Source organism: Synchiropus splendidus, chromosome 15 (genome assembly GCF_027744825.2).
Source record: "Synchiropus splendidus isolate RoL2022-P1 chromosome 15, RoL_Sspl_1.0, whole genome shotgun sequence".
In the NCBI taxonomy this organism is placed as follows: domain Eukaryota; kingdom Metazoa; phylum Chordata; class Actinopteri; order Syngnathiformes; family Callionymidae; genus Synchiropus; species Synchiropus splendidus.
Window position 1 is genome coordinate 14,960,895 of NC_071348.1, and position 12,659 is coordinate 14,973,553.

A 12,659-nucleotide genomic window follows, 5' to 3' on the forward strand; every position below is an offset into this window, starting at 1 on the left:
AAATGAATGACATTTCAAATGCTAAAAAGGCTAAATAGGACTATAACATTGGGAGGTGGCGTGGCGGTGGTTTGTGCCCCCCTAGTTTTGCATCGGAATAAGTTTTATTGCCGCTCCACTTTCATTTTAAGGTCTGAATTCTGTCGAAGTGAGGATTCACAAAAGTACTAACATGTACACCAGAATGAGCTGAATCCACCTCAACATGCAGTGACAAAAGATGTGATGACGTCCTATCCACCCCACCTGCTGCTACAGTCTAGCTACCTCTCCCCTTCTCGCCCCCTCCTCAATGTCTGAAGGCAGTAAGAGGCAATAAGACATACGTGACAGGTGGGTGTGTTGGACATGTGCCCCCTTCACGGTGCTACTCTGTGGCCCATGTGCTGGTAATTGCGAGTTCCTGCAGGAGCTCCTCAGTGGAGTGGTGTTTCGCTCCTTCCAACTGTTTGAGAAGCAGAAGAGCAACCGCATGACTCCACTCTCAACATTCTATTCTCGCACACACAATTAACAGCAGCTGAACACTTCTACACACTATTATGTTCCATCAGGTATGTCCACCTGAGTTGGACACCTTGTGGCTAGAACTCTCTCTCAAAATTAAATGAAATCTTCTTTTCTGAGATGCAATCCATTTTCTTCACATTTGGCATGCAGACATACAGATACAGATGGAAATCTGTATCCAGTTGACCAGATATAAATGGCTGTTCATTGATGAAAGTCAGTAGTCTGGTGAAATAACTAGCAAATAGAAATAACATGGTGGTGTCGCTGTGCAAGCAACGTCACAATGTCCTTCTACTCCAGTCCCAGTTCAAAATACAGCTTGATTAATTCAGTAACCTTATTTTTGTCTTTGTCTTCAGCTTTCTGAAGGTTCCGCTTCCTGTGTGTGGCCTGCTCCAAGATGTCAAGAGAAGGAGGGGGGAATGGGGTGGCTCTTCAGTGTTCTTCTTTGTTGTGTTACCTCAACACATTGCAGCGTCATTGGCCGAGAACCAATCCAGAGAACCAATACGTTTATCTGCATATACGGCCTTTGCTTTCTTCAGCTCCCTCCGAAACCGGTACTTCAGCTCTTTGTAACAGCTCCTGCTGTGGGGACAGGAGCTGTTACAAAGGAGCTGTTTTCTCCAGTTTAATCTGTCTGAGATTTGCTTTGAATCATGGTTTATCATTTACATAATTCACCTTGGTGCTGGAACAATGCACTCTCTGAACACCTCCCAGTCTGTGGTCTCCATTCCACTCTGCAACTCCTCTACAGCCTCACCTGTCCAGATCTTCATGCTCCTCACAGCAGGCTTTGCAAGCTTAGATGATGAAGTGATCTGAGAGCAGTGTTGAAAAATTATTGACACGTCCGTACACCACCAATTGTTGATGTACAAACACATTCCTTCTCTTTTGGTTTTGCCTGCACATGGTTGGATGAATGTTTTTTTTTTTGACAGTTATGCCGTGAGTGTAGTGGGGCTAACGTGCTAATGCTGTTGGACCTGTGGAGTGTAGAGACGGGAGTGCGTAACTTCAATCTGCCTCTTTAGAAATTTCTTGTTACTTTTTTTTTTTATTCATCGTGTTCGTGAGCTATCACATGCAACAATATGTAACTGATTGAATATGTCACTAAGTGAAAATATCGAGGGATTAAGATCCAAATCAGGAAAAAAGTTGTTGTGAAGAGAATAAAGCTTCCTGTCTTTGACAAGTTCATCACAACGTGTGTATATCCACCACAGCGGTGCTTCCAAAGACGGAACAGCATCCCACTGGCTACATCGCAGCAGTGAGGGCAACATTTCCAGTTGGTTTAGTTGTGTTGCGGAAAGGATCATCAGCATTGGTTTTGCACTATTGTTTGTTCCTGCTACTACTGAGTGTTCCGTAAAAAGAGCTTTTGCACTGCTAAAAGTATAGTTTGTAAACTAAATGATTACAATAAATATGCCCATCAAAAGTTTCAATATTGTCATTCATTCACTTGCACTCACACTGCCATCGCACCTTCAGGTCAAGTGGCGACTTTGTGATGGGATTACACTTGAAGTGGGTTAGGGCCTATAGATGGATAGATAGACTTTATTACCTCACTATATACAGCAGTTTAGCAGGCCACACAAATAACAATAATGAGGCCGAGTCTGTCCCTATGTTACAGGTTCCGGACGCAGCCCGATGACCATGACTGTTCTAAGATGATTATATTTGAGCTCCACTATCATATACAGTTTTTAATAAGTAACTTTTGCCATTTACTAGTTGCTTTGAAAGTAATGAGTAACTTGAAGTAACAAAGTTACTTTTGAATGAAGCAACTAGTAACTGTAACTGTAAGTTTCTAACTAACTAACTTGCCCAACACTGCTTACTGTTGAGCGAGCGATCCTCTCTGGTTACCTAATGTAACCGCAGTGCTGTGAATATGTGCGAAGCTATTGGTTAATCCACTTCGATTGATTGGCTCTCCGCCCAGGAAGGCACCACCCACTGCGTATAACACCCCTCATCTTCCGCTGCTCGGCCCCTTTTGGAACTCTGCTGGGCAGCCAGTTACTGAGGGTTATTGAGTGTTGAATGCTGTCAGATCACTCACCAGTTTTGCTGTAGTCAAGGCTAAGAGCAGTACCGTCTTAAAGGTCAGGTCCTCCAGAGAAGACTCTGCTAGGGGTTCGAACGGAGGTTTACACAGGCCCTTTAGGACCACCTGCAGATTCCATCTTGGGGTTAGGCTCCGTACTGGGGACCTGATCAGTCCGCCACCAAGCAAAACCCTCTTGATAATTTGTTGACTTCTCACAGATAAACGACCCACGCCCTGGTGTCCCACAGACATGGCTGCTGCAAACACATTCAGTGTCCACACCAATCTACGAAGACACGCTACTTAGTGGCGTAGGCCCTTTTGAAAGGCACTTTTGAAATAACTGCATTTAACATCCCATGTCAAGTAATTTCAACCTTTCAACCAACTCCTCCGGCTTGGGTCAACGCTTGGGTTACATCCGGGATTGGCCTTGTAGATCCCACCATCAGACTGACCAGGTCTGGAAACCATCTCATGTTTGTGCCACCGTCGAGAGTTTCTGTTCTCTGACGCGCTGCAGAAAGCGCATCATTAACCTGAGCGTGGGAAACAGTAGAGAAGCCCCCATGGCCACACTGGATGAGCCAGTGCATCCACTCCGACAGACGGTCTGTCCGATACTCTCAGAGAGAACCACAGCGGGGCTTTGGTGTTCTCTTAGGAGGCGAACAGGTCGGCCACAAGAGTCCTGAATCGCTGCCTGATCGTGTCTGCCACCTCTGGTGCGAGGCCCCATTTGTCTGCGAGAGCGCCCCCTCTGGACATTCTGTCCACGCGCAGATTTAGGGCACCTGGGACTCATGCGCTCTCATGGACCAGAGATGAGTCGCAGGATATGGGCCGCCACCCTCTGCAGGGAAGGGGAGCACACGCCCCCTGGCACAGAAATTAAAAGTGCCAGAAAGACTAAATGACCATATTCCGATTGGGATGAGAAAAGGTCAACAGCCAAGAAGGTTCATGGATGTGGGAAATGAGACGGGGGAGGATGACCGATAGCCCAAATGCCATCCAGGCTAATGTGGCAGTAGCAGATCTGTATCAGTGCAGCAGCCACGAAGTAGATCGTTTCATTTGTCTCACAAGCAACCTGTTGCAGTTATTTACATTCAAATGTACATCCATGCAAACAGTCAAATGTCATACTCACAAAGATTGCGATCAGTGAGACAAAGTGCACCAAACCTCTTTGATTCTTCTGTGATGCCGGAGCTCGACTTCGAAATGATCAGTGGAAGTTCACTTCAAAAACTTAATAAATCAAAAGACCCTTCTGTTGTTCATTAACTTTATTTCTTACGATATACTTGAGCGACATCATTTAAAACAGGACTTTAAGACATGAAGCTTCAGTGGAATAAATAAAGTTTCAAACTTCAATTTTAAAATACACACTGCAGGTGCAAGGTATTTACAAGCTGTCGAGGCTGCAACTTTAACTTCATACAGGTATTACTTGTAACAATACAAAAGGGAGCAATGACCAAGAATAAACTAAACACTGTCAATTGATTAAAAATGTTCGGTCACCATTTAAATAAGGTCATGTCGCCCCTGATTCAACAATGACGTGAGAGAGGGGAAAAACTGTGGATTAAATATTTGGCACTAAAATGGTCTTGTAACAGAATGAGTGGCAAATGCCTTCCACAAGTGATTCCACGTTCAAGTCCCATACCTAACATATTTACAATAAAAACACAGAGAAAAAGAAGTTAGGACAAGACTGCATGAAGTGCTTTGTCACAGATACAAAGTCTGAAGTGTGTGCGTTGTCACTGCCCCTATTGCTGCTGCGCTCCGACCACATGTGGGTTGAACTGCGAGATGATGATTGTTATGTCATCGCGGTACATGCGGGCGAGTTCCTCTGGTAGCGAAAGCATTTTGGAGAGTCGCTCATGGTCCACGGTGCCAAACTCGTTGTTTCCCACTGCATGTCGCATCAGGTGGGTGGCCGAATTGTGGTCCTCGAAAGCTGAAGAGACCCTTGCCTTCCTCTCCTCCAGCAGACCCTGCATCTGTCCCAGTGTGACCCTGTAGCCCCCGACTTTAAGAGGCTGTCGCTGGTGAACTCCTGTGAGGTATTCGCCGACGATCCGCACCACTTCCTGTCTGTGGAGGGTCTCCCAGAGGCCGTCGGAGCCAATCACCTGCAGACACATGAAAGGAAAAGCTCATATATAATCTGTACTTGACTAGAGGCTCCTGGAGCTTGGGAAATTCTCTGAAGGATTCAGGATCGCTCTTAGATCATGAGCCCTCCATTAGACTTAAACTGAAATCATCTTTGCACTGAGCATTTCTATTTTGTAACAAAAAAAATAAAATCTCACCATGAATCGATCCTGGGGCCTCAGTTTGTGGTACGTGATTTCTGGCTCAGCTGTCAGGTACGGCGGCGTGTGGTAGTTTGGGGGAATGAACTTGGTGTGCTCATTCTCATGCAACTGATCTGGTCCAGACTCCAGCACGCGCTTCTGCAGCTCAATACTCCACTTAAACTTCACATCACCGAATGCTCTGAACGGCATGAGGAGGCCCAGCAGTCGGTCCTGTGAGGAAAGGGGTCGCACAAAAAATGAGGATGACAGCGAAGCATTAGAGGTGGGTGAGCCTGGTACCTGTCTTATAACCGTTTTCCTCTCGGACGGTGGGTGCTCCCCTCGTATCCGGGCCACCTCTTCCTCGTTCTGAGCGCTATGGTCATTGGAGAGGGTGTGAGCAGTGAAGGAGCCATCCTCCTCCTGAACCCCCAAGACAGCTCGAGCATCGCCTGCGTTAGCTATGTAGCTTTAGAGGAGAAACAGAGGAAGACGCTATAAAACTGTACACAGATGTGGGGAGCATGTCAGACTGAAAAATTAGGTGTGTGTGTGTGTGTGTGTGTGTGTGTGTGTGTGTGTGTGTGTGTGTGTGTGTGTGTTCCACTCATACAGGTCTGATCCATCAATGTGAGCCACACAGGCTGTTGCTCCTGAGAAGGCCACCCTCAAAACCCAGTAATGGAGGTAAGCATTCGGATCTCCGACCTGTTCCAAGAGAATTTGGGGACACAGATTGAGTTGCGGACATGTGAGCTTTACTGGAAATTGTAAAAGTTTAAATATGGCGCACACGTTTTTACAGGGTGTGCAAAGTGATATCGAAAGTCCAGGGGTCATGACAGTAAGATGTGCTCATCCACTTGCAAACATTGAGCACCAAAACAGACTGAAACAAGAGTGCTGTCACAATATTCTTGTGTCTGTAAAATGGTGACGCTTCACCTGGTAGCAGTATCTGACCATGTGTCATGAACACACCTCAATGTGGCATTCTGAAAATCGGACTCACAAGATGTCTTAAATTCTGCCACAAATAGTATAACAGAGCAGCATCACTAACAGCAAATGTCAAATTGAAGACCAAAACAAACTTAACCATGAGTGAGGAAGGAGGCTCCAATGCTCTCTGCGTTACACCAAAATCAGTAAAGAGCACTTTTGTGTTTAACACTGGTTTGATGTGACGTGGCTCAATTCTATCTCTGACTTTAAATTTTTGTTTATTGTGACCAAAATGATCACGGTCATCATTATTATCATGGTATTGCAGCAATGGGCTCAAATGTAGGGATGAACAAGCGTAACAACCATTTAAATGATCTTTCTTTATTTTTTCAGCACACTTTCCCAGCTCAAACATGACACCACTGCAACAGATTTCAAGTTTAGCCAGGGCTACTGCTGACTGGAACGCTGCATACATAAGTATGAGTTTGATGCACAATAACGGATGGTAGTAGGAGCACCATGATGTAACCCTGGGTTAGCATTAACTACGACCATGGAAAAAAAAAAAAAAAAATCCAGTACCTCAGTCTGGAGCAGGTCATAAATCAGCTGACACATGTGCAATCTCATGGGTCAGAGGCACAGGTGGATCTTGTCACGTCAACAGTGTGAATTGTGGAGTTGTTTGCAGTGCAGTTAAAACTACGATCATGAAGGCTCAGCCTTGGTGTTGGGTAATACTGTGTTGATGTTGCTTGTCATAATATTGAAATAGTGGTGCTTAATGGGTCAATCTAGTTGAAAGAGATTGTATCTTTTCTTTTAATTGACATCTGTCAGAACATCAATCATGTTCATAAAGAAGAATTTTCACCTGAGCCTCCAGAGAAATGTCGTTGTCCAACCTCTTGAAGGCATTGAGTAATGCCTCCCGGGTGTCTGGGATCTCTCCAGGACTGTAGGCAAACAAAGGATGGGATACATTTGTGCGTGTTGGACAGCTGACACTTGTACTGTGTGTTGGTGAAGTTCGATCAAGAACAAATACAGGACTGTCTCAGAAAATTAGAATATTGTGATAAAGTTCATTATTTTCTTTAATGCAATTACAAAAAACAAAAATGCCATACATCATGGAATCATACAAATCAACAGAAATATTGCAAGCCTTTTATTATTTTAATATTGCTGATTATGGCTTAGAGCTTGAGAAAACTCAAAAATTGGCTTGCAATATTTCTGTTGATTTGTAATGAATCCATGATGTATGGCATTTTTGTTTTTTTTAATTGCATTAAAGAAAATAATGAACTTTATCACAATATTCTAATTTTCTGAGACAGTCCTGTATTTGTTCTTGATCGACAGTCCTGTAAGCACCTCTATATAAATCTCACCTGGTCAGATCGATCAACTCCTGCCAGTAGGTTCGCAGGCTGTTAAAGTAGAGTGTCTGAGCTTCTCGGCTGAAGTAGTCATTGGGATGTTTGTGCCACTGCAAGATGGGACTGAGGGCTCGACCTGATTCTACCGCTGCCTCCAGCTCACACAGAGTGTCGTGAGGGAGCAGTGAGACTGCGATGTAGTAGAAAAGCCGCTCGCTCAGAGCCTGGTGACACAACATTAAACAAAGAAATTAGAGTGAAGCAAAACATGAAAAAACGGACGCCAGATGCCTGATAATGCGTAATCTGGTGACTGAGCAACTGTATGCACACATGCACGCTGGCTGTCCGCAAGTGACACACACTCTGTGACACTGAAAGCTTCCTGACAAGTCTGACTCCTTGTGGAATGAAACAAATGCTGCATCTGTTTGATGAATCAGACATAAAAATGACTGCGGGACTTGATGTGACAGAGCAGCAGTTGCAGCCACTGTAGCTGCGCTGGTGCAGACTTTGCTACACAACCAGAGCGTTGTGCCCTCAAACCATCATTCAATGAAACGAAACAGTGGAGTGGATCTTAACGGTAATCCACAGGAAACCAATCCCCTCCGACCCCAGCTACTGCTGCTGGGAGTCTGTCCCTTCATTGATCAGACAGATGATGATTCAAAGTAAAATGTAACTGACAAAACTTGCACTTAAATATTTAAAATTTTGTTTATTTTGTGGCTCACTTCTCTTGAAGCTCTACATGTGTTTGACAAATCAGAACTGTTCATCACTGTGAAATATTGACCGAGTTGTACTGTATGCAATGTATCAACTAAGGCCATGCGATACAATGGCTACACAAACGTTGTACAACTTGTCATGTAGCCGTTTGCAATGTATCCAGAGGATTGAAATAAACATTCAGAACGGACTCAAAACTTCCTGCATAGGTAAGGTTAGTGTAAAAAACTATTTAAATGTTGGTCTGTCCATGCACACTGCATTTCTGCTTGCTGGATGGATCGATGCATTCTGTGAATTCATTCAACAGCCTGATACCAAAGCAATTGTTGGGATGAGTAATCCCGTCATCGTGGAGAAAGAACAACTACACAACTAAAAAGTGAGACTTAAGTCTTGCCCTATGTGCTGATGAAGGTCGTGTTTCATTCTAAAGACATTATGTTTATGTAATGTATTGCAGGCTTTTAGCTAGACTAGCTAAAGCTAGCCTAATGTACAAAACATGAAAAACTGGATCCCTCCCAGCACTCAAAACCAGACACCCTGCTGAGGAAACAGGGTATAATGCCCGACTTGTCGTGTCATATCACTAGTTTACAATAAATAGTGTTTCCACCCGGTAATTTCGCAGAATATGATCCATATTTGCAGATTCTTGAAGCTTTCGCAACCGTAAGCATCATATTTGTTTAAGGCCGTAATCTCGCGGTGATCCACATCACGCGAGTCGCAACACAGAAGCGTGCTGCTATTGATGGGATGTCTGACAATGATGACAGGAGGAAACCGCAGATAAGTTCCAAACTTCTTCAAAATTAACTCATTGCTTTCTAATCGGATCCCGCATCCCAGCCGCAAGCGGACGAACATACAGCCCTTTCAGAATGACAACAAAATAGCTTAATCTCAAGATTTCAGTAGTTCTATTTATTTAATCAAGCGACAAGCCTTTATAAATGTATTGTTTGAATGAATGAATGTTGTGGTTGTGAAAGTTCAGAAAACCATCTCAGCTGATACAACTGCTTATCTTGCATAAATATATGAAAAAAAGATGTAGACACAAGGCTGTACACACGATGGCTTGTAGTAAGGGAAAGAATCTTCTTTTTCTTTCAGCATCTCCCTTCATCCTCCTCCACCTCACCCTGTCCTCTGCTTCCTCTTCTCTCAAACCTACAAACCTCATGTCCTCCTTCAATCTCCTCTTTGGCCTTCCTCTCCACCTCCTGCCTGGCAGTACTTGGACGCCCTGTTTCAAAATCCTAGCCAATATCAATGGTTGGGCCAGCCCTAATAACAGAGTCAACTGACCAAAACGATATATACTGACCCGAAAACCAGTCTTTTATTGCGGCGTATTCTTCTTGAACTCTGGGTCAAAGCACTGTTTAGCACACACTTGTTGAAACAATTGGCTGATTGACATTACCAAGGTTACTTCTTTTAAGAAAAGTAGTGCCAGATGATAGGTGTGTACCTGGGCACAGGCGCAGCCAGCATGACCATCAAACACACCTAGCAGCATTCCTCTGGTCTGCAGACAAGTCGCTGCACTGCGGCGGTCTTCAATTGGAGCGTTGGCAGGTAGCTGATTGCTTTCAAAGCCCATCACCGATGACACATTCTTCCCATCAAACTCCGGCACCTACAATCACAGCAACTGGGAGGTGAACCCGAAATTTGGAATCAGTGCAAGAGTTGTGAGTTCTCTACGAACCTTAAAGCTGTACTCGTTTGCCTTCAGAATGGAGTTGACCTGTGGGGGGGTGAGGATGTAGCTGTGCAGAGTGGTGCTGCTATGGAAAGCACGTGACCGGTTCAGACAAGGTACTAAAGAAGCTTGTGCCTGTGATGTAGGTCGGTGAGTGACAGGCTGGAACTGAGACCGGTGATGTTGGCACGGTAACAGACTCAAAGCAAAGACCTTGGCACGAGGTAAACTTCTGAGCAGCTGCGTGGTGACAGGCATGGCTGACGGTGCGCTGAAGACACACAAGCAACAGGACAAACACAAACTCAAGAGGAGGAAACATAATGTCCTAAAATACAAAATTTCACATTTAGTCACATAGTTATTCTATAGCCAAAACAAGCTGTAGAGCAGGATGAAGTTGCAGTAAAGTCAAGTCAGTAGGCCTGCAATAAAGTCAGGTCAGTCGGCCTGATCTTTACTAACCAAAAATAACCCTGTCATGCTGTCAACCCTGACATTTGGATCCTGAAAAATGTTCTGACAGCCCACTGAGCTGAATTCTACCGTTGAGGCCAGTCAAGACTGAAAATAGAAATCGGGACACAATAATATGGTAACAGTAGTCATTGTAACAAATTCCCATCCAGTAGTACTTCATTATACTTTGAAATACATTCAGGAGAAGAGCAAACACCACTGCTTATTTACAGGAGAGACAGTCATATTCTAGCTGGAAATTCTGGTTTCAATCTTAAGACAGGTGTATCAAAGTCAATCATGCAATGCACTTAATGATCATTTCAAATACATCATTCAGGGTGATTTAATTTCAATGAACATCAATTTCCTCTGAAACTTCTGCTGGCAGCAGCAGCTCGTCTGAGTGAGCTGACCGGCTCCTCTCTCCACTGACAAACACAATAGTTCAGTAGTGAAAATGAACAGCTCATCCTTCCTCTGTCAGTGGAAATGCTTTGGGTTCTATAGCATTGGATAGTCAATAAACCATGACCTGCTGCAAAGTTCGCACTAAAGGTGTGCGACTGTGCAGTGGAGAGGGTGAGATTTTGTGCTCACAGGGAATTGAAAAAGTAAAGGAGAGTTTCGTAGGAAGAAAAAAAGGTGTGGAGTTGGACTCCCACACCTGCATAACTGCTTGGCTAAAGAGCACAAAAGAGTTGCACTTGCAGAGGTATTTAGATGAAATGTTCAGGAAATATGAACAATGGGACAAAGAACAACATTTTGGGAGTGTTCCAGACCACTGACTGGATCCAGCATTTTTAAAGTATTCTTTAACAATGGGAGACAGTAACACTTTCGACATTTGTGCCAGACTGGTATTTGGATCCAGAAATGTCTGCGTTGGTGATGGACTAACACTGCTGGGTGGAGGTTTACGATCTTTCAGTGCTTTTATACTTTCTTCAGTTTCTTACTAGCCGGATCACAACAGACGGTCATCACGTAGTGTATCTTAAATGCCCAAATGTCACAAAGAAAAAGTATCACATGTAACGTAATTCCAATACAGAAACAGTCGTCGATATGAAATAGAATCATCATGCCACAAGTCACACAGACTCCTGAGCTGCTCTTGCCGCAAACACGGGCTGCTCTTGTCCACAACTCAAGCAATAAAAGAGAACTCACAAGGTTCTGTCTTTGAGGCGCAATTTTAACTTCAAGTCTATTTATATGAGTAAATATAAGGCAGATTACAGTTATAAATTATATCATTTGGAAAAATAAATTAACAAATCCCCAAATATTAATAGAAACAATTATTAAATGCTGAAATGGGAACAACGAATGCCAACAAAAACAGCTGTGGAACAATTCACTCTCAATTCCTACTTTCAACCGTGGTATGATTAAGCTTGCTCAAATAAGTTTAAAACATGACGGAAAACTTTCCACAAAACAGTGGAGGCGGTAATTTCTCGACGGTCCCTAAAGTGTCTAACATTAGCCCGTATACTTTTAAGTAAATCACCTTCATTTTAAGTAACATTTAATGTTGCACCAGAATCACAGACGTCGTTTGACTGTGAAATCCTAATATCCGTCCAAATTATGACTCGAGAGAGAGCATTACAGGAACGTTTTGAATCAAAGTTTCTGTTGACGTTAGCCGCCTGCGAAGCTAGCTGCAGTTAGCTGGTCAAGTAGTGAACGCTAACAACCAAGAAGCGTTTAAAGTGGATAACTGAACACTACGTTGGAATTATATTAACATGTGTGGCAAAAGAGCGAGTCAATAAACCGACAAAGGGATCCAAATTCCTTCCAATGGTACTTCGGTTACACCCACAATGGATACTTCACTCCAGCCCAGACCTCATAGATCCTCCTACTGTGTGGAAGCGTCACTCACCTTCTCAGGTAGATGTGAAGAACACGATGAAGTTCATGGTTTAAGAGCTGCACCTTCGAGCGGCAGCGTTCAGGAGCACCGACCGCATCTCTGCTGATTCGCTGCGTGATGACAGAACATATGACGTCACCGCGTAGCCTCAGCAAATGAGCGTTTTTATTCCTCAATCGCTGAAGAACAAGGAACACTTTCAGAAGTGCTGTGTGTTGAACTTTAAGTAACAGCTGTTTGTAGAGCCGGTCCAAGCCTGTCTAGGCCACTTATCGAATTTCATATGGGACCCCTCCCACCACCTCAGTCACCTGTGGTGATGACTATTTACACAAACAGCACACCTTGTTTCAATAAACAGCATAAACAAAAGTGATAGGTTGTGAAGTACTGTCCCTCAGTGACAGATGCCTGAAAGCTCTTCTACATACACTCTATTACCAATCCGAATGATCCAAATCAGGTGTCCCTGTCAATTGTTCTGGTCACAGGTGTCTAGAATCAAGCACCTAGGCATGCAGACGTTTTGAGAAACATTTGTGAAATAATGGGCCGCCCTCAGGAGCTCAGTGAATTCCAGCGTGGAACTGTCATAGGATGC

The 12,659-nt window shown here is 44.0% G+C and overlaps 1 protein-coding gene across 1 annotated transcript; it reads right to left on the reverse strand.

Annotated features, from left to right (window-relative positions):
• Positions 1 to 3,877: 3,877 nt before the first annotated feature.
• pdp1 (pyruvate dehydrogenase phosphatase catalytic subunit 1) lies at positions 3,878 to 12,216 on the reverse strand. The gene is made up of 9 exons (XM_053843874.1): positions 12,068 to 12,216; positions 9,715 to 9,979; positions 9,475 to 9,642; positions 7,266 to 7,477; positions 6,743 to 6,824; positions 5,531 to 5,625; positions 5,218 to 5,386; positions 4,930 to 5,148; positions 3,878 to 4,746 (listed from the first exon to the last, which is right to left on the reverse strand). The coding sequence occupies exons 2-9, from the start codon at positions 9,964 to 9,966 to the stop codon at positions 4,378 to 4,380; spliced, it is 1,566 nt and encodes a 521-aa protein (XP_053699849.1). The 5' UTR covers positions 9,967 to 9,979; positions 12,068 to 12,216; the 3' UTR covers positions 3,878 to 4,377.
• Between the last annotated feature and the right edge of the window lie 443 nt (positions 12,217 to 12,659).

Coding starts and splice junctions, on each gene's coding strand:
- pdp1 (XM_053843874.1), bottom strand. CDS start 9,966: ATGCCTGTCACCACGCAGCTGCTCAGAAGTTTACCTCGTGCCAAGGTC. Junction 7,478..9,474: donor CTGGCTGCGCCTGTGCCCAG/GTACACACCTAT, acceptor TTGTGTCACCAG/GCTCTGAGCGAGCGGCTTTT. Junction 4,747..4,929: donor GGCCCCAGGATCGATTCATG/GTGAGATTTTAT, acceptor ATGTGTCTGCAG/GTGATTGGCTCCGACGGCCT.